At 47.5% G+C, this 20,808-nt stretch overlaps 1 protein-coding gene and 1 long non-coding RNA gene across 7 annotated transcripts in view; one reads left to right on the top strand and one right to left on the bottom strand.

Annotated features, from left to right (window-relative positions):
• Nucleotides 1-367, bottom strand: part of LOC310708908 — a 6,156-nt gene extending 5,789 nt beyond the window's left edge. The window contains exon 1 of the long non-coding RNA XR_014527193.1: nt 253-367. This is a non-coding gene — a long non-coding RNA (uncharacterized lncRNA). The remainder of the gene's footprint in view (nt 1-252) is intronic.
• On the top strand, nt 169-20,808 carry GMEB2 (glucocorticoid modulatory element binding protein 2). Of its 6 annotated transcripts, none has more exons than XM_083507525.1 (10): nt 169-330; nt 4,669-4,867; nt 7,122-7,219; nt 9,284-9,411; nt 9,656-9,759; nt 10,063-10,220; nt 12,689-12,760; nt 13,668-13,805; nt 16,223-16,345; nt 19,031-20,808. In XM_083507525.1, exons 2-10 carry the CDS (start codon nt 4,737-4,739, stop codon nt 19,675-19,677), a joined length of 1,599 nt encoding a protein of 532 aa, XP_083363651.1. In that variant the 5' UTR covers nt 169-330; nt 4,669-4,736; the 3' UTR covers nt 19,678-20,808. The 6 variants fall into 6 exon arrangements, with proteins under 6 accessions (XP_083363651.1, XP_083363652.1, XP_083363650.1 ...); XM_083507526.1 differs by having other exon boundaries at nt 181-330; nt 4,666-4,867; nt 9,289-9,411; XM_083507524.1 differs by having other exon boundaries at nt 181-330; nt 4,666-4,867.

The raw sequence follows: 20,808 nt of genomic DNA, 5'->3' as shown, positions 1-20,808 counted from the left end.
CGAAAAGAAGTTGAGAGCAGCAGCGGCGGCCTCCCATATCCAACCCCGCCCTCGCCGTGTCAAATAAGTCTCGGCTAGGTAGCTGGAAGAGAGCGGGGGAGGGGAGGAGGCCTGCGCCTGCGCAGAAGGGACCCGAGGCGCCCTGCGCGCGCGCCGCAGCCCAAGCTTCCCTCAGAGATATATATAGACAAGCTAAGGCAGCCATTTCCCTTCAGACAACCCCCCCCGCCCGCCCCGCGGGGAAAAACAAACAAAACCCACCTCCTCCTTCTTCTTCTCCACCCGCTCGGACGGAACCCGAGGCCGGGCGCCGGACGGCAAGCGGCTGAGGTAAGGCAGCCCCTCCCCGCCTTCCGTCCACTCCGTCAGGTCCCTGCGGAGCGTCAGGACGTGACGGCGGCGGCGGCGGTAGGAACGCTCGGCCGTCACCCTCCCCTCCCCCCCCCGCCGCCTCTCCGCATTTCCCTCGCGCAGCCAGTGGCGCCAGGCGCGCGCGCGCCCGCCCTCCTCGCGCTCTGCGGCGGCGGCCCCCCCCTCACGCGCTGCGCAGAAAGAAGGGGGGGGCGAGCGGGCGGAGGAAACACGCGGCCCCGTGCGCGTGCCTGCTGCAGTCGGCGTCGCGAGCCGGCATTAAAGGGCTGGAACGGCTTCTCCCCGTGTGGACGGGAGGATTTCTTCGCGGATCTTTCCGCGGAGGAGGAGGAGGACCTCGCGTTTCTCCTCGCTCCAAGGGGCAGGCTCGAGGGAGGCTCGTGCGCGCGCGCGCTGTTGCATATGCGCGCCCTGGTGCACGGGAGGCTCCGCCTCTTTCTTGCTTGCTTACTTGCCTGGAGTCCGGTTCCAAATATAAGTCTTGTTTTTGTTTACCCTTAAAAAAAACCCAGAAAACTTATACAGCACTTTTCTCATTGGCGATTATTTATTTAACGGACTTTGTATGCCGCTTCATGGCCCTCTCAATGTGGTTTGTTTGCAACAGTGATAGCGTGTTGCTGGCACTCAGCTGTGTCAGGAGTAGAGATGGGAAGCCCGGGGGGGGGGGGAACCCGGGAAAGATTGGATATTTAAAGAATAAATACATTAGAAAGTATTATGATAATGCAAATCTCCTGACAGATTTAGATTGAATCTTGGATGTATAAGGAAACTATCAAAGTAAAATTTCTTTTGATAAGTAACAGAAAATAATAATAATAATGAAGTGCATATAGATTAATAAACTGTAAAAAATACAATGAGGTGAATCAGAAGTTAATGATACGTTGTTATTGTCTGTGTTTGTATGGGTTTTTTGTCCTGTTTGTGTTATATGTAAATAGTTTTGTAATAATTGTTTTGAGAGAAAAAATAAGAAAAAAATGGGGAAATTGGGGAAAGACCTGGTCTTTCCCCCCATTTTCCTGATTTTTTCCCCAGGCCTTCCCATTTCTAGTCAGGAGATATCATATTTTCCGTCCCATAGGACGCTCTGTCCCATAGGATGCACCTAGTTTTTTGGGGGGGAAATAAAGGAATTTTTCCCCCTTTATTTCCCCCCCCCCCCCAAAGCAGGTCGGGGAAAACGAACCAGGTCGAGGAACAGCGGGATGGCGGTGCTGCGCCTCCCTGCTGTCCCCCGAGCTTGTGGGGCTGGCCGATGTCTGCCCGGCACGAGGGGTGCTCTGCTTCAGGGTGTTCAGCCCGCCGGGCGGCAGGCTGCTATCCGCAGCGTGGGGAGCCCTGCGGGGAACTCCTGCAGGGCTCCCCACGCTGCGGATGTATGCCCGGCGCGAGGGGCGCTCTGCTTTCAGAGCGCCCGACGCTCCGGGAAGCAGGCTGCTATCCGCAGCCTAGACATCCCTGCGGGACCTCCTTCAGGGCTGCCTAGGCTGCGGATGTCTTCCTGAAGCCTGGAGAGCGAGAGGGGTCGGTGCGCACTGACCCCTCTCGCTTTCCAAGCTTCAGCGAAAGCCTGCATTCGCCCCATAGGACGCACCCAGATTTCCCCTTCATTTTTGTAGGGGGAAAAGTGCGTCCTATAGGGCGAAAAATACGGTAAGTGGCATAGTGTGCTTTCCAATATGAAGTCCAACCGTTGGAGAGTTTTACAGCGCCTGCTGTGGCTGTAGACACCCATACGGGACAGACACGTTTTGTTGCAGGTAGGGCAGAAGAAGGCGTCCAGTTGGACAGGTGCAGATGTGGTGGTTCTCCCCTCTGTGTTCCTCCCAGTGGTCATTCCTCTTCTGGTCATGATACAGATATTAGTACTACAAGTGCTTCTTCCTTTTTGCAAAGTGCAGGAGTACAGTCCCCTCCTCCAAAGGGCCTTGCAACCTGCAGTTTTGAAAGAGGGGAGGCAACAAAATGAGATTTAAAAATTACAAATAATTTTGAAGCAGGGTTTTAAAAAAAAAAAATCAATCAAAAATGAAGACCATATCAATGTTACTCTTTGTATAGTGCCAACTGGTGCACATTGTGTTTTCCCAAAAAGGAGAGAACAGGTCACTGCAGCAGTTTACAATTTGACATGGCAGAACATAAAGGAAGGGGGTTAATAAAATTAATGACTTCATACGGGCAGAGTTTAAAACAATCTCAGATTGTTAGAATAGCCAAAATACATTAAGGCATAAAGTAGCATAAAATAAAAACCACCAGCAGAAAGAGCATTCACAAAGCTCAAGAAGTACAAGTGAGTCAGTTTTGTTTGGTAGTTGCTGCATGCAATATTTGCAGCAAAAAGGGCCTCTGCTTAATTAAAAGCAATCTTGCACCTATTTTGTGAATCTCAATGTCTGCATATAAACCACTGTAAGGGGATAAACCACTTCATTTCAGGTAATAGATAATAGATAGAACTAGTGGCAGGCAGGGAAAAAATGAGATGACTGCAGCTTTTTAAACTTCCTTCTATGTCAGATTGCTAAAGTGCTGTATGACGGTGGACCAAACTAGTTGTATTTTTGCATTATCTCCGAGTTCATCCCACAGTATGTGGTTTTTCCAGTTTATTCCTCTTAGGTACCGAAAGCATATTTTATCTGTAGTTCTCTTGAAAGGGTGAGTGTGCATAACCTGTTTCACAGATTCTTCCAGTCTGCCTTTTGCCAGATGCAGTTCCCCTGCACATATCTGGAGACGTGTGTCTCCCTTTCAGACTAAATTGGGGTCTTTGCCAGGAGACAGAGTGGGCAAAGCAGCAAACATGACTGCAGTGTCAACCAAGCCGTGCAGGAATGACTGTGGTTTTGGTTTTCATAGACCTTCCAGACACAAACCCTTGAATGGGTACCATTTGCTGCATACTTGTACTTCTCTCTTTAGTTTGCCCAGGATCTCAGGTTGAGCACTGGAGGTCACTCTTAAATCTTAGTTTAAAAAGAATGCTCAGATATCCCCTCTTTTTAAATCTGCTTACTCAGTTCATTGCTTGTGAATTGTCAAATCTTGCTCTTCATAGGCTGCTATGGCTGCTGGTACTGTTTTTCCTTCCTCTTTTTTCCCTTCTGCTTACAGCCTCATAGCATGATATGGTGAGTCTGCCGCATATCTAAATGTTGTATGCAGTCTCTTTCCCGTCTTCAAATGCACCCCATCTTGACTCAGTGCTATAGTGCTGCAATTGTGGCTTTTAGTACCCCCAAAAAATATTTAATAAAAATTGTTTTTTAAAAAAGAAAACACCCTCCTTGCTTTTACAGGGGACAAGAACCTTTTATGACACATTGCTGATTTTAAACTTTGTTCATTGGCTGCTTACAGTTTACTCGTTTTGCTTTATTTCAGCCTTGCATATAAATCTCACATGGACACACAAACATTGCCAGATACATGGCTATATAGTGGTTTATTGTAAGAGGATTTCTAAAATGCTGTCTCATTTAAAGAATAAAGCAGTGTATAATAAAGTCATTAAAATATTGTAGAGCAGAGTAAATGACAAACAGTGAATTAAATTAATTTTCTAAAAGTGCTTGCCAAAACTATATGGGGATCTGCATGGTCTATGAAAAATCCATTATTGCGTAAGCTCCTGAAACTGGTTGCTGGTTAGTAGCAGGAGCCATGGTGTCTGTGTGTATAGCCCAATAGTCAGGGATGACAGAAGTTACAGTCTAGCAACATCTGGAGGGCCACTGGTTCTCCATTCCTGAATTAAAGGATTAAAAGGGCTTTGGAGAGTCACTGCCAAAGTAGGCAGTACTGAACTACGTAGACCGAGGCTCTGACTCATGCGACAACCAGTGTACCTTGCTTCTCTGCCCCCATTGCATCCTTCAGTAGCTATCCAGCAGAGCTTTTCTGTGCGTTGCCTGAGGTATGTTAATATCTACTCCAGGGAATGGAGTTTTAAACCGTTCAGAATCTCACTGTCTTTTAGAGAAGTATTTTGGCTTCTCTATCACATGCACAAGCAGCCATCTGTTTGGGATCCAGTTCCCTGGCATTTAACTCATCTAAGATGTGGGCTTTCACAGAAAGAGCCACTATGTGCTTGTTCTGTTGAGCCATCTTCCTCTTAAGCACCCTGTCCTTCTGAAATTGCACTGGATCTCGTTTCCAAGTGTGTAGCATGTGTGTACGCTTCTGATTCCTTTTACATTCACATGTAGAAAACCATATATTCCGCTGGCCAGATCGGCAGAGCAATAACCTCTTCACTCTTTGGTTCTGTAACAGCAGAGTGAAGATTCCAGGAGGGGCTTTCCCCGCATTGTTGGTGCTTGCTTGCCATACGTGCCTTCCTGCGGATGGCAACCCCAGATGTGAGTGTTCACATGGAGGAGGTGGTGGTGGTAACAACTCCAGACAACATGGCTGACAGCAGTAACATGGAGGAGGTGAAAACGGTGCTAGTTACCACCAATCTCTCCCAGCACAGGTAAGCAAACGGTCATTATTTAGCCTCTGGGATGGCTGACGTTAGCGTTGTAAGCTGCTGCACACACCCTGTTCATTTCACTTCAGTTTGGATGGGAGAAACATAATTCAGAACGTATAACATTTAAAGGAAACCCAAAGCAGCCTCTGTTAGATAAGATTTGCTCAGTTTATGTACAGCTTCACAAAAAAGGAGTCCGAAAGCAATTTACAGGGACAACAAAATGTAATAAAAATGCATTAAAACTAAACATGTATACAGTGGTACCTCAGGTTACATACGCTTCAGGTTACAGACTCCGCTAACCCAGAAATGGTACCTCGGGTTAAGAACTTTGCTTCAGGATGAGAACAGAAATCGTGCTCCGGTGGCACGGCGGCAGCAGGAGGCCCCATTAGCTAAAGTGGTGCTTCAGGTTAAGAACAGCTTCAGGTTAAGAATGGACCTCCGGAACGAATTAAGTACTTAACCTGAGGTACCACTGTAGTTCATTCACAAAAATCACCCAACAACATAAAATGGGGGTGGGGGGGGGAATAGATCTCTGCATGCTGTACATATCACAGGGAATTGATTTTTGTTATTAAAGGGAGCAAGGAGAACCTCTTCGTGAAACCTCTAGCATAGGGGTGTGGCACCTAATCTGGCTAGAGAGCTGGACAGTTTTCTTCACTCCCTCCGCCTCCAACCTGTGATTACCCAATGTCACAATGACTTGGAAGCATAGTATTGTAGAGTTGGAAGGACCACAAGGAATCCTTCACCCAATGTGGGGCTTGAACCCGCAACTCGTGAGATTTGGAGTCTTATGCTCTCAGGTGCCTGAACGGGTCTTGCAGAGCACTTTGCAAGGGGGTTTTGCAGGCACTGCTGATTGACGGTGCCTGAAGCACTCTTTCTGCTGAGCCAGGTCTTTTACCTGCCCCACACCTGATGTTACAGGGCAGGTGGGTGTGACTTGGCTGAAGTGGCCTCCTCCATTGGACTGGAAGTTCCCCACCCTTGCTTTAGAGAAGGCTTTTAGCAGGCATGTGCATCTAATGCTTGAAAATGGAAAGAAATTGAACAGAAGGTCAACCCTGGCTGTTTCTAGCGTGCCGAATTTACCATTGTGAAAGGAGAAGGAACACTCTGAGGTCAGCAATATATGTCAACTTGATGACAGCCATACCCAAATCCAGGAGTCGAGGGTTTGTGTTCTCCAACCCCACACCCCTTGATAGTGGACGTGAAATAATTAGAAGGGTCTGCTCCGTTGGGCAGGCTACTGGTCCTTACATCAGGCTTGGTTAATCCAGAGGCTTCATCCTGCCTGTCAATCACAGGAACTAATGTTGTACACCGTTTTTCCTTTCTCTGTTTGAGGAGGGCTCTGAGGCCAGGGTAGTTTACTAGGCTACATACCATTTAACCTCTAGTTCTTACTGTAATTCCTTCTATGTTGTCCTTTGCTTGGGAAAGAAACCTTTCTAGTGTTCAGTAAAAGTGATTTCAGGAGCGGAAGCAAGGCTGCTGCTTCCGTGGTGCTTGTTTCCATCATCTTCCTGCCTGCTTGATGAAACCTCCTGTGGGGGGAAACTTTTGGAGCATGACTTCTATGCAAAAAAATCTGAGCAGTGCTTCCACCCACGAGTTTTGTCATGGAAACCAGCCGTGCAAACGGTTTTTTGATGGTAGGATTAGGTGGATCTGCCTGAGTAATTGCCATCTCCTTGGAAGAACAGAGCAGCGCTGCCTATGCTAGAAGAAATGATATTATTGGGTGTCATGTGGAGAGTTTGAGACGTGCTAAATGAATTAAGATCCGTTCCTCTGCCAGAATTGCTATAAACTCTACCAAGATGCCTCTAGATTCTAGGATGTTTAGCAGAAACAGAACACACATCTTTTTAAAAGGTGACGACTATGAAATTGTTGTTAAATACCTAAAGATTGAGTCCTCAGGCTTCAGAAGCTACTTCCAGTGCTGCATTTCTAAGCTTCGCAGCAGTGCTTTAATCCCTTACAACTGCTTTTCCTTCATGCTTAATATTGTTTTAACCATATGAATCTGTGGGTTGCAGTCTTGAAATTGCTGCACTGTGTACAACTTCGTTTTTCCAGGGGAAAACAACTTCCTACTTAAGGGGAACAGCTGCATTTTTGAGTATTATAGCTGGAATTGCTCTGGAGTCATTCTCCAGAGCAAACCTTACCATAGCACGGGCAGCTTCCCCATTTCTTTTTAACCGTTTGTGTCTTTATTTCTTGCTAGCAATGACCTAAATGAAGACACCCTGGAGACGGAAAATGCGGCCGCTGCAGCCGCTGCTGCTTTTACAGCCTCTGCACATTTGAAAGAAGCCCTGTTAGGTAAGTGGGGTGAGTAACAGAGGCTTGCCTCTTTTGTACCACAGTCACTTGCATTAGCAGGTAGCATTGCCAGCAGAAAGGCTCAAGAGCACATAGGCTGAGGGGTTTCCAACTCTTGTTTCCAGCTCCTGGAGTGAGCATTCTGAGGTTGGGGAAACTGCTGGGGATCTGTCCTTTCCTGAAGGACAGTGGGCTTCTGTGTTCCTAATAGAAGACCACTAATGTATGGGAGGGACGCGGGTGGCGCTGTGGGTTAAACCACAGAGCCTAGGATTTGCTGATCGGAAGGTCGGCGGTTCGAATCCCCGTGACGGGATGAGCTCCCATTGCTTGGTCCCTGCTCCTGCCAACCTAGCAGTTTGAAAGCACGTCAAAGTGCAAGTAGATAGGTACCGCTCCGGCGGGAAGGTAAACGGCATTTCTGTGCGCTGCTCTGGTTTCGCCAGAAGCGGCTTAGTCATGCTGGCCACATGACCCGGAAGCTGTAAGCCGGCTCCCTCGGCCAATAAAGCGAGATGAGCGCCCCAACCCTAGAGTCAGCCACGACTGGACCTAATGGTCAAGGGTCCCTTTACCTTTAATGTATGGGAAAGTCACATAGGTCAAGAACAGGACAGGGAGCCTGTGGCTTCCCAGATGTTGGACTCCAGATCCCATCAGCTCCAGCCAGCATATTCAGGGATGATGGGAACTGTAGCTTAACAACATCTGAGGGGATCTCCCCAGCCTTGATGGAGGCAGTAACTTTGTTCCTGGCCCCTGTCACCATTTGCCTATTTTATAGGTGTGCATTCGGGGGGGGGATTAAGGAGCCAGTGTTGTGTCCAGGTGCTGAAGACCATCAACCCTGGCTCAAGATTTTCACCATTAGTTTTCCTTCCTATTCCACGGCTCTCTTCCTCCTCCTATATTGTTACACTGCACACTTTGCTGCCTGTTTCGCCTCACTACTCCTTTATTCTGGAATGGTCCAACTTTTCCCCAGGTGCCCCATGCAAACCCCTAAACTGTAGGGGTTCCCCCAACCCTCTCAATCAGGTTTTGGGAGGACACGGTGGCGGCAGCAGCGATGATGTCCAATCATGCAAGTGGAAATCCCTGTGCTGATGGAATGCAGTGGTTGAATGCCACCCTTTGACCCCCTTGCTGCCCCAGAGGTTTGTGCCCCATATCTCTCTGGCTTGAGAACTTGCGTATTCTTAAACCAATCAAAGTTGGCTTAGTCAGAGTTACCACTTTACCTGTTGCAGGATAGGTAGAATGCAAAAAAATTGTTGCTGTTGTTTAGTCGTTTAGTCGTGTCCGACTCTTCGTGACCCTGTGGACCAGAGCACGCCAGGCACTCCTGTCTTCCACTGCCTCCCGCAGTTTCGTCAAACTCATGCTGGTAGCTTCGAGAACACTGTCCAACCATCTCTTCCTCCGTCGTCCCCTTCTCCTTGTGCCCTCCATCTTTCCCAACCTCAGGGTCTTTTCCAGGGAGTCTTCTCTTCTCATGAGGGGGCCAAAGTCTTGGAGCCTCAGCTTCAGGATCTGTCCTTCCAGTGAGCACTCAGGGCTGATTTCCTTCAGAATGGAAAGGTTTGATCTTCTTGCAGTCCATGGGACTCTCAAGAGTCTCCTCCAGCACCATAATTCAAAAGCATCAATTCTTCGGCCTTCTTTATGGTCCAGCTCTCACTTCCATACATCACTACTGGGATGCCCAAAATAGAGAGGCCTATTAGGACAAAAGCAGTTTGTGTGTTTCTAATTCAGGCATCTATGTCTTTACAAATACCACTTTCACCACTGGTGAAATTTAGATTGTTAGCTGCTCAGGACATAGAACAGTATCTCCGCGTTCATTGGTTGTACCCTACGAGTCTATGTAAATAACTTGATAATTGTAATGTATCTCATTTATGGGAAGCAGTTAATCAGGCTGGTGCTCAGTAATAAATACTTTTTCATCCTGTTTTCAGTTTTCCTCTCAACTGTATTCCAAACTTCTTTTGCCAACCAGCAATCAATGGTTGTAACCTTTTCAAAAAATTTTATCTTTCCCGATCCCTCTCCCTGAAGTGAAGATGGCTGAAGGTGATGATTGTGTGGAAGCTGAGATAGTTTATCCCATCACCTGCGGAGATAGCAAAGCCAACCTAATATGGAGGAAGTTTGTTTGCCCCGGTATCAATGTGAAATGTGTCCAGGTGAGATGGTTTTATATCCTGTAATGTGTAACATTTCCATTCTCTAATCTTACGTATTGCTTGTAAAAGCACACAGATCCCAGCCCCCACGGTCTCATCATCTAAATTTTTTAAAAATGAGATGGAAAGGAAGAGAAATTGGGAGAAGAAAAAGGTTGCATGTGACTAGGTTTATAAAAGGAATTACAGCAAAATACCTTTAGAATAATTAACCTATACCACAACATGTCTCTCTTCCCTCCAGTATGACAACCATTTGATAAGTCCCAAGGAATTTGTCCATTTGGCTGGCAAGTCCACCTTGAAGGACTGGAAGAGGGCAATCCGGATGAATGGGATCATGCTAAGGTTAGCCTGTTTGTGAGAGTGCCTGTGTGTTCCTGCCTGTAGATGCAGAACTGAAACGTATCTTTGGGGCACGTGTGTGTTCCACCACCTCTTGCCTTAGGGAGGCAGAATTCACAAGGCCCTAACCTATGCCATCTGGTATCTAAATTAGGTGTCCATTGGGTATGTTTCCTAGGTAGGCTTCATTGAAATGCATTTCGGTACAGCTAGCTGAAGCATGAACATGCAACTTGCGAGTTTTCAGGGTGATTTAAATAATAATAAAGCAGAGGTGGATGTTCACGTTGGTTTCGTGTGTTTTAGGAAGATCATGGATTCGGGGAAGCTGGATTTTTACGAGCATACGAAAGTTTGTTCCAATACCTGCCGAAGCACTAAAATCGACCTGACCGGAGCCAGGGTGCCCCTAACAAGCCAGACGTCAACAGAATACATACCTCTCACGCCAGCCTCTGCAGATGGTAATGTGAACTGCATTCCACTAGGCCATGAATTCTACCGCTGGTTATGCTGGCTGGAGCCGATGGGGGTTGTTGTCTGGGAGTATCTGGAGGTCCAGCAGTTGAGACCCTAATAAGGCTCGCTGTACCTTTGTTAGAATGATACAGAAGAGGAATATCCTTGTTGTGTCTCCTTTTGTCACGGTTGCACTGTTGCAATCTTGCCAACCCTGCGGGGGGGTGGGGGGGTGGCAATAACAGCCCAGTGGAGGGTGGGTAATGAGGCTGTTTCCCTGTGCTGTTTTGAATTAACCGGCTGGTTCTTGGCTGCAATCTTCTACTAGAACTGGAAGAGACTCAAATATTTCTGTGGTCACCAACCCATTCATTCCATTGTCCCTGCTGAGCAACCCATGCTTTTCAGCTTCTGGGATATCATACTTAAGAGGACAGATGTCCCACAGAAGGCTGCCTGCAGAGCAAACAGCTCTGATCATTACTCATTTTGTGTGTGTGTGTCTCCTATCCTATCTCCCAAAGAATATACCGTATTTTTCGCTCTATAAGACGCACTTTTCCCCTCCTAAAAAGTAAGGGGGAATGAGTGTGCGTCTTATGGAGCGAATGCAGGCGGGAGGCTCTGCTCAGCGCTCCCTTTAAAGAGCCGTGTGGAGCGTGTGTGCGGCTCTTCAGGGGATAAAGTGCATCTTATGGTCTGCTGCGACTTATAGAGCGAAAAATACGGTATCCCTCTTTGAACACCCTACAGGTTTGTTAGGCTGAGAGACAGTAACTTTCCCAAGACCACTTAGTAAGCCTCCCTGCAGAGCAAGCTGTTGAACCCAGGTCTCCTTTATTCGAGTGTTGCATGCTACCCACTACATCACATTGACTTTCAGCTCAGCCAAGGGAGTACAGTCATACCTCGGCTCCTGAACGCCTTGGGAGTCGGAACGTTCTGGCTCCCAAACAATCGAAAACTGGAAGTGAGTGTTCCAGTTTACAAACATCCTTTTGGAAGCCAAATGTCCAACGGGGCTTCTGATTGGCCGCAGGAACTTCCTGCAGCCAATCAGAAGCCATGCTTTGGTTTCTGAACATTTCAGAAGTCAAACAGACTTCCGGAACAGATTCCATTCGACCTCCGAGGTATGACTGTATTGGGGAAAGCCAGAAAAACCTTGGCATCGGTAGCCAGTCTTCCTAGGGGCAGGTTGGTACTCGCTTGGAAGCTGGCACCATACATGCTTTGCCATGTCAAGGAGGTATGCCAGCTGAAGTAACCAGTTCTAGGCTAAATGAACCAATGGTCTGACCTGGTATAAGGCAATTCCGTATTTTCCTACACCAGTGGTGCCATAGCTCTGTAGAACACGTGCTTTGAATACGTGAGGTCCAAGTTTCCATCCCTGGCATGAGTGCTGGGAAAGATTTCTGCCCGAGACCTTGGTGAACTCATTGTAATAGAGTAGCAGGTGGACCTCTGGGCTGAGTACAAGCAGTTATGTGAATTTGCCTGTGTACACATGTATGTGTGTTTAATTTTAATACTTTCATAGAAGTATAAACAGCCACCAGACACTTGGTGAAGCTCCAAAGGGTGTTTTCCTATATTGATAGTTTATTTCTGATTCCAAGTATGGGGATCAACCAAGCTCTGAATTGAATAACAAAAACACCAATATTGAGACCCAACTCCATGGTACCCAGCCTTGAAACTTGCTGACTGATCTGATGCTAGTCATGGTGTCCTAGCTTGGGGTTGTCATGAAGAAAAAATGGAATCTCCTCATGGTTTGTGGTTCCAGGGTGGTTTATCAAATAAACCACTTTGAAGCCTATTTGGCATTAGATGGCGTATGAATTAATAAAAAACAGTAAAAAGGTAAAGGGACCCCTGACCATTAGGTCCAGCTGTGACTGACTCTGGGGTTGCGGCGCTCATCTCGCTTTATTGGCCGAGGGAGCTGGCGTACAGCTTCCGGGTCATGTGGCCAGCATGACTAAGCCGCTTCTGGTGAACCAGAGCAGCGCACGGAAACGCCATTTACCTTCCTGCTGGAGGTACTTGCACTTTGACGTGCTTTCGAACTGCTAGGTTGGCAGGAGCAGGGACCGAGCAACGGAGCTCATCCTGTCGCGGGGATTCGAACCGCCAACCTTCTGATCAGCAAGTCCTAGGCTCTGTGGTTTAACCCACAGCGCCACCCGCTGCACTACAAACAGCCCCTACAAACAGAATGCTAAGATCTTGAGAATTTTGTTCGAAATTTGTGCTAGGTTTAGAAATGCGAGGGAGATGTCTCTTTGGTTTTGACTGGCAATTGTACTGAATTTGTAGAAAAACTTAACACAACTACAAACCAAGATAAAGCAATAGAAGAATGGCTATATCTTGGAAGGGCACATTTTGACTTGTTTTGCCAGCATGCCAACAAAAAAGGGGTTTTGTTGATGATTTCTGAATGCTGATTTTGTTTCAATCACAGTAAATGGGTCTCCTGCCACGATCACCATAGAAACGTGTGATGACTCCACGGACTGGACCACTGCTATTGGAGGTGATTTTCACATGCAGAGCGTTCCTGTGGCCTGGCCTCAGCCCACTACATCTTCTGTGCCACCACTTCTGTTCCGTATCGGCTGCCTAAATCTGAAAGGCTTGTGCGAAGGAAGTTGCATGTAGGTTGTAAGCTGTGTGGCACTGCCATCTCTATGCATAAGGCCATGCCTCAGTGGCAGAGCACACACCTCGCGCACGAGAGGCCCCAGATTCTGTCCTTGATATCTTCAGATAGGGTTGGAAAAGACCCCTATCTGAAACTCTAGACTGCAACTGGAGCAGTGGTCTAATTCAGTGTAAGCCAGCTTTTGATGCTTTGTCTGTGATTCCATTAATCTATTCGCGTAACACTGTCTTGCCTTTGGCATGCTGGTAGTAACATACTTAGGAATAACTTGTTTTACTGGTCCAACTTTTGCTGAAGAAGGAGGCTGCATAACTTGGGAAACTGCATATTCTTAAACCGTTCGACGTTGGCTCAGTCATTTACCACATTACCTGTCCTGCATTAATGGCAGCTTGTTTTTGTACCAGATTCTGCTGTAAAAACTGTTCCTGGAGTCTACCACTTCAGACCGCAGGTGAGCAGTTGCATAATTTAAAACTTCCCTGTGTGTAAAATAGCTCAACACCTGCAGAACTCAGAAAGAAGAGTTCTGTTTGGCATGCAAGTTTTCTATTCGTAGGGAATGGGGAGAGGAATTACAACACGACACCCCTCCTTTAATCTGAAGTGGTAGACTCCAGGAACTGTTTTACTATGTGACCTCTTGCTTGTGTGGTAACACTGCAAGGCTCCTCTTTGGCAAATGTTATGTTCCCGGGGTGAGTCTATCGAACATTCGGTCAGCTTCGTTCCCCCTGCCGCTTTGCAGGTTTTTCAGGATTCTCTCACTTTCTTCCAGATGATACATTTACATTTTGGCGAGGTCTAAAGGAAGCCGGTCTTTTGGAAGAGGTGATTACTGAGTTCCATGCGGAGCTCATGGAGACCATGAAGGGCCTGCAGCAGAGGATTCAGGAGCCCCCCTTGCAACTCAGCGGTAAGTACTGGCTTGCAAATAAATGGCGTTGTCTTTTTAAGTCTCCTTGTTTATAGATCACTTGCATTGCTAGCACATCTAAGGAGTGCAGGGTGTTAAAGGTAGTGCTGGCAGTATAGGGAAGCCTGGTTTGTAACCAGCGTTTTGGACTTTGAGGTGTTTATTTTTTATTTTAGCATTTGCTATGCACTTTCTGACTTAATACAGGTACAGTGGTGCCTCGCAAGACGAAATTAATTCGTTCCGCGAGTTTTTTCGTCTAGCGAGTTTTTCGTCTTGCGAAGCACGAAACCCCATAGGAATGCATTGAAATTCAATTAATGCGTTCCTATGGTCAAAAAAAGTCCAAACAAAGCCAAATTTGGTACAACAAGAGTTTATTAAGTGCTCTTTAAAGTCACACATACTGTAAAGAGCATTTCAAAAATTGAAGGAACAATAAATTAAGTTTCTAAACATGACAGAAAAACATTTAAAAATCAACAAAGTGTACAGTACATTTTCTAAGACTCTGGGGGACAACTCGAAGAAGGTTCCTCTTCCACTCTTTGCTTCTTGCTGAAGAACCCCCTCCTCAACTGTTCCCCCAGCCACCCACCACACAGAAATTCAAATCCAGAATTTTTTAAAAAAAACAGCAGAGTGGCCCAATGGTCACAGAAAATCATAAAAATGCAGGGGGGAAAAACAAGCTTCCAGATTCTTGCAAACCCCTCCTCAACTGTTCCCCCAGCCACCCACCACACAGAAATTCAAATCCAGAATTTTTTTAAAAAAACAGCAGAGTGGCCCAATGGTCACAGAAAATCATAAAAATGCAGAAAAAAACCACACAAGCTTCCAGATTCTTGCAAACCCCTCCCCAACACCAAGTCCTTGAATTCCAAACACCCCAACCCAAAATCCAAAAACCCCCCAAAAAGTTTTAAAAGTTTAACTTACCAAATGGCTGCAAAAGAAGTTTTGGAAAAGCTTCAAAAATCACCAAAGTCTTCAAAAACCTCAAGAAAGGCTACCACACCGCGTTCTATGAGTTGCTCCTCGAAGTCAAGTCGCAACTGTATTAACGGTGTTAAGAAAAACTTGCAAGACGTTTTTGTTTTTCGTCTTGCGAAGCAAGCCCATAGGGAAATTCGTCTTGCGAAGCAGCTCAAAAAATGCAAAACCCTTTCGTCTAGCGAGTTTTTTGTCTTGCGAGGCATTCGTCTTGCGAGGTACCACTGTATTAGGAAGTTGATGGAAGAAGATTCTACTCACGGCGTTTAAGAGTTTGTGTGTTACCTGCTTCTGTAGCTGGTGAGTGGTGCAGGATTTGGCACGCTGATTTTTCTCAGCTTTCACTTAACAATAAATCTACTAGTTCTCAAAGTTCCAAAGAATGATATCTTCTGTACATTGCAATATCAGGGGCATCTTGCATATAGCTCCAGGTAGGTGGGATACAGAGCTTTAGTGACCTGCCCTGTGTCTTGTTCTTTTTTCTATACAGTAATGGCTATTATTTTCCCACCTGTCCATGCCTTTTGCTGCACTTTCCTGCCTCCTTAGTCAATAACCAAAACTACAGTATTCCAAATTCCTTTGTAACCTGATTCTGGGATGTAAAATGTATCATGATGATGGTGATGTATCAATGCAGTTAGTGCAACTTATTCTGTGTGCAAAGCTCAGAATCTGCGTGGTTTGGTGGTAGAGTACAAACAGCTGTATATATCACCAAATGGAGGTGCATCATAAAAATCATACCTCCTTTTACTTTACTAAACATTCATTGCTGATACTGGAGGAAATAGCTTTAAATAACATAAGCATCATTGGAAAGTATTATATCATGCTGTTAGGGATCTGGGAGTTATGGGTGGGCTGGGGTTGCTGTTGTATGCTGTTTTAATTGAGTTTTATTGGGACGCGGGTGGCGCTGTGGTCTAAACCACAGAGCGTAGGGCTTGCTGATCAGAAGGGCGGCGGTTCGAAAAACCCGCTAGACGAAAGGGTTTTCCGTTTTTCGATGCGCTTCGCAGGACGAATTTCCCTATGGGCTTGCTTCGCAAGACAAAAACGACTTGCAAGTCTTGCGATTTTTTTCGCTTTCCTCCCCCTTTTTCTAAGCCGCTAAGCCGCTAATAGCCTTTTAGCCGCTAAGCCTTTAATAGCCGCTAAACTGCTAATAGCGCTAAGCCGCTAATAGGGTTGCTTCGCAAGACGAAAAAACTGCTAGACGAAGAGACTCATGGAACGGATTATTTTCGTCTTGCGAGGCACCACTGTAAAAATTCCAGCATTGTGATCCACTTCTTCCTTCTCTCTCCCATCTCTAAAATAAGAAAAATAATGGGTTTCTTTAAAAAACCCACATACATTGTCATGCTTTTCTCATCAGTCAGGGTTTTTTTTAAACCTGTTGCTTTTCCCCCCAGATGCTGTCTTGCTCAACAATACAGTCCAGAACTTCGGCATGCTGGACCTGGTGAAGAAAGTTCTAGCCAGTCACAAGTGCCAAATGGACCGTTCCCGAGAGCAGTATACACGAGATTTGGCAGGTACAGTTGCTTAGTCCCAGATGCTGCAGTTCCATTATCAACTCTAATGAAACCTCCACTGGGGGACTTTCTGAACTGAGTGCTCTGTTGCCAGAATCGTGGGATGTAGTACTAGTGAAAAGACAGCACAGTATTGCAGGGTTTGCACATGCCGGCATCGGCATCCATAAATTGTGTCAGCATCTGATTCCCTACATCTGCCATCTAGATGGCAAGAGCGGCAGGTAGGTTATGCACAGGTTCCACATGGCTTGTAAGAACTGAGGGGAAAGTAGCACTCATGTCCTGAGAAATGCTATAAACTGGGTATTGCCATTTCCTTGTCGTAGAGGCAGTCCCATTGCGCAGAAAAGCATTCCCTTTCATCTTGTCTGAAATGAATGGATGTGATACTTTCTCTTCTGCACATGTCCCCCACTGCAGTATTTCACAGCTCAATCCAGTGTGACCTGTCCTGACGTCTCAGCAAGGTTAAAAAAAAAAGCACAGCCCTGGATTCTAGTTGCCCTTCAAAACATGATCCTCGAGGATGATTTGGTGGTCACCTAGGAATCTCTCCTGCACAACTAGTTGATGGCACAACAAACATACAGTTGTCACTGGTTTGTTGTGCAGGCTCCAGACATGCCCCTCCTCAAGTGTTGCCTAAAATGCACATGTGTCGCTAGTTTACCGGGTGCCTGTGATGTCATTGGTGAAAAGTCGGCTCCGTTTCCCCTCCACTGCTGTAAAAAGCTAAAGGGACCCCTGACCATTAGGTCCATTCGTGGCCAATTCTGGGGTTGCAGCGCTCATCTCGCTTTCTTGGCCGAGGGAGCCAGTGTACAGCTTCCGGGTCATGTGGCCAGCATTACTAAGCCGCTTCTGGCGAACCAGAGCAGTGCACGGAAACTCCGTTTACCTTCCTGCCGGAGTGGTACCTATTTATCTACTTGCACTTTTGAAGTGCTTTCGAACTGCTAGGTTGGCAGGAACAGGGACCGAGCAACGGGATCTCACCCTGTCGCGGGGATTCGAACCACCGACCATCTGATCAGCAAGTCCTGGGCTCTGTGGTTTAACCCACAGCGCCACCCTCGTCCCTCCACTGCTGTACCCTGTTGCAATTATCATACCAGTACTTGGCCTGCAGAGAGGACTCTTGCAGGGGAATTCTTCAATTCAGGTTTTCCCTGTTCAACCTCAGCTTGACTCACTAAGCAGGGGCTTCTCTAGACCTCACCTGGAGACTTGTCCATTTTGTCTCCTGAGCTGAAGCACACATCACCCCTCCTAAACAATGATGATTGCAAGGATAGAGAGAGAAATAGCAACACTGCTATTTCTTCCTGCAGCAGGGCTACCTTCCCTTCTGTTTCCATTAAGTGTGGCCTGTGTGTTTCAGTATTACCTTTGGATTGGAGCTTTCTCCCATGGCTAAGGTACGGCTGAGTTGTGGTGAGATTGTTGTATTCAGAGTATGGAGTTCCAGGTTCAAATCCCCTCTCAGCAGTGAAGCTCACTGGGCCCTTCACATGCATTCTGCCTCCCCTACCTCACATGGTTGTTATGAGGATAAACTGGAGAAGAGGAAGGAGGAGGAACGGTGAAATAAAACTGTGCAGTGGTACCTTGGGTTACAGACGCTTCAGGTTACAAACTCCGCTAACCCAGAAATAGTACCTTTGGTTAAGAACTTTGCTTCAGGATGAAAACAGAAATCGTGAGGCGGTGGGAGGCCCCATTCGCTAAAGTGGTACCTCAGGTTAAGAACAGTTTCAGGTTAAGAACGGACCTCCAGAACGAGTTAAGTTCTTAACCCCGAGGTACCACTGTATATTAATGGAGGGGTGTTGAAAACCAACGGCAGTTAGTTAATAAATTGCTTGGATAAGCCTGTAGAAAACTCAGAGCGTTGAGACAAGTGTGACTCTAGTTTAGGCACCACATTTGTTCAGCAATACTATTCTACCCCAGCTTGAAGGGAAAACACTTCAGCTTTCTAGTTCTTGAACTCGATTGGGGTGGAGGGGGGTATATTTCACCGTAGGTGCTGCTGCAGCATGTTCTGCTTAAAACATTTTTCAAATCAAAGCCACCTTACAGTCATACCTCAGGTTACGTCCGCTTCAGGTTACAGTCTTTCAAGTTACGTCCTGTGGCGACCCGGAAGTACCGAAAAGGGTTACTTCCAGGTTTTGCCACTCGCGCATGCACAGTAGCACAAAATGACATCACGCACATGTGCAGAAGTGGCAAATCACAACCCGCGCAGGCATGCCGCTGTGACTTGCGTTCTTTTCATGTTGCGAATGGGCCTCCGGAATGGATCCCGTTCACAACCAGAGGTACCACTGTACAGGTTAAGAAATTAATTCGTTCCGGAGAGCCGTTCTTAACCTGAAACTGCTCTTAACCTGAATCACCACTTCAGCTAATGGGGCCTCCTGCTACCACCGCATGATTTCTGTTCTCATCCTGAAGCAAAGTTCTTAACCCAAGGTACTATTTCTGGGTTAGAGGAGTCTGTAACCTGAAGCGTCTGTAACCCGAGGTACCATTGTGTTTTAAAGCAATCCTTGCCATGCCATACCACAGTTGCCGTGTCATTTAAGAAGAGGGGGTCAGCCTCTGTTCCTGGCTGTTTGGACTTGGTGGGTGCCCTTGCTTATCCACTGCCCTTTCTTTCTTTCTCTCTTCCTCCAGCTCTGGAGCAGCAGTGCGATGAGCATCGGAAGAGAGCGAAGGAGCTGAAGCACAAATCGCAGCACCTCAACAACGTGCTGATGACCCTGACGCCAGTCTCCATCCCGTCCCCTCTGAAACGCCCCAGACTGACCCGAGCCACCTCGGGGCCTCCCGCCATCACCTCCCAGCTCCTGACTCAGTCGGCGCAGATCGCCCTTGCGCCAGGGATGCCGGTCACGCAACTGGCGAACCTTCCCATAGGCAAAGTGGTCTCCACCCTCCCAGCATCTGCTCTCGGGAAGACTACGGCGCAGGTGACCTCTGCTGGCTCCCCGGCTTCTCCACTGCTGGGCGGATACACTGTCCTGGCCTCTGCGGGCTCGACTTTTCCCAACGCCGTTGAAATACACCCAGATGCTTCCAACCTCACGGTCCTGAGCACCGCAGCCATACAGGATGGCAGCACCGTGTTGAAAGTGGTGAGCCCCTTCCAGCTGCTCACCCTGCCAGGACTGGGCACGGCCATTCAGAACGTTACGCAAATGTCTCCCAGCGGGAGCACTATCATGACTGTGCCGTCCAGCATTGTTGAGGGCACCACAGCCAATGAAGACCATACAACCATCGAGGTAACCACAGTGGGGGACGAGCCTGAGCAGAAATGAAGCGGGGACTTTGACCCACCTTCCGAGGTGTGCTCTGGGCTCACACGGCCGTCCCTCTGAGGAGGAGGAGGAGGAAGGGAAGGGGGCACTGGGCGTAGAGAAAGGGAGGCAAGATCGGCTAATGGGAGGATAGTGAGGTTGGGATCCTAGAACAGAGAGAGGTGTGGAGGGGAGGACACCATTAAAAGCTGCAGCCCTTCCATCCTCGGCTTGTTAGCGCTGTACCATATCTGGCCACCCCCAGCTGGAACAAGGAGCATGTTCGGAGAAATGGAGGTAGGGGAGACAAGGAGGAGGAAAGCTTTCCAGAAATTACAGGGCACGCAGCCAGAAGGACCTTTTCTGGGTTCAGGCTGGGCTGTGTGTTGTGTCATGCTCGTGACTGGCTGCTTCTCTGTCAGGTGGGGAGAGCAGCTGAGAAGACCAGGGCTCTGGCAGGTGGACTCGGGCAAAACGCTCCGGAAAGGGTTTCAAAGGCTTGCTTGCATTTGCTCATTTCTAAATGCAGTGGCAGGCACAGCCCTGATCTGCCCATATTACTGGCTGGGATAAAATTGCAACGTGAGCCTCAGGACCTGGGGTGTTCAGCAGGAGGGTTTGCATGCAGGGCCGGCAGAAACCCATTTGCATAGGAAAGCCCATAACCTCCATGGCATATGGGCCTCTTTGTATACCTTCATTAGAACATCACACCTTCCAGTCCTTCCTGCTATGAGGCAAGTGCACAGGGGCTGTCATTCTGCTGAATGTGGAATGCCTGAGCTTCTTCCATGTCAGCGGAGGGCTGATTCCATGTCCACTTGCCCTCCCGGCTGCTGCTTCCAGTGAGCCTTATCCCCTGTGCACAAGCACCTCAGACCGCTGTATCGTCCTTGAAAAGGGCATTTTAGCCAAAAGGGTGTGCAGCGGGAAAGGAGAACAAAAATGTTCAGCTCCTGAGCTAGCTTTGGATTGCTCCAACTGGCTTGAGGGACTGATAACAAGACAGTATTTTTTAAAAAAGAACCAGCAAAGAAGTGCTTGGGAGGAACACATGCTGCCGCCAAGGTAATGGGTTCTTGCACTGAGGCTTTGTCGAGAGCAGCAAATGCAGAGTTCTTGAATAACCTATTAAATATTTTTGAAAGCATA

The sequence above is a fragment of the Podarcis liolepis genome, assembly GCF_965112155.1.
Source record: "Podarcis liolepis genome assembly, chromosome: 6".
Classification (NCBI taxonomy): Eukaryota; Metazoa; Chordata; class Lepidosauria; order Squamata; family Lacertidae; genus Podarcis; species Podarcis liolepis.
The sequence above is the reverse complement of the archived record's forward strand: the minus strand, read 5'-3'. Positions and strand labels throughout refer to the sequence as shown.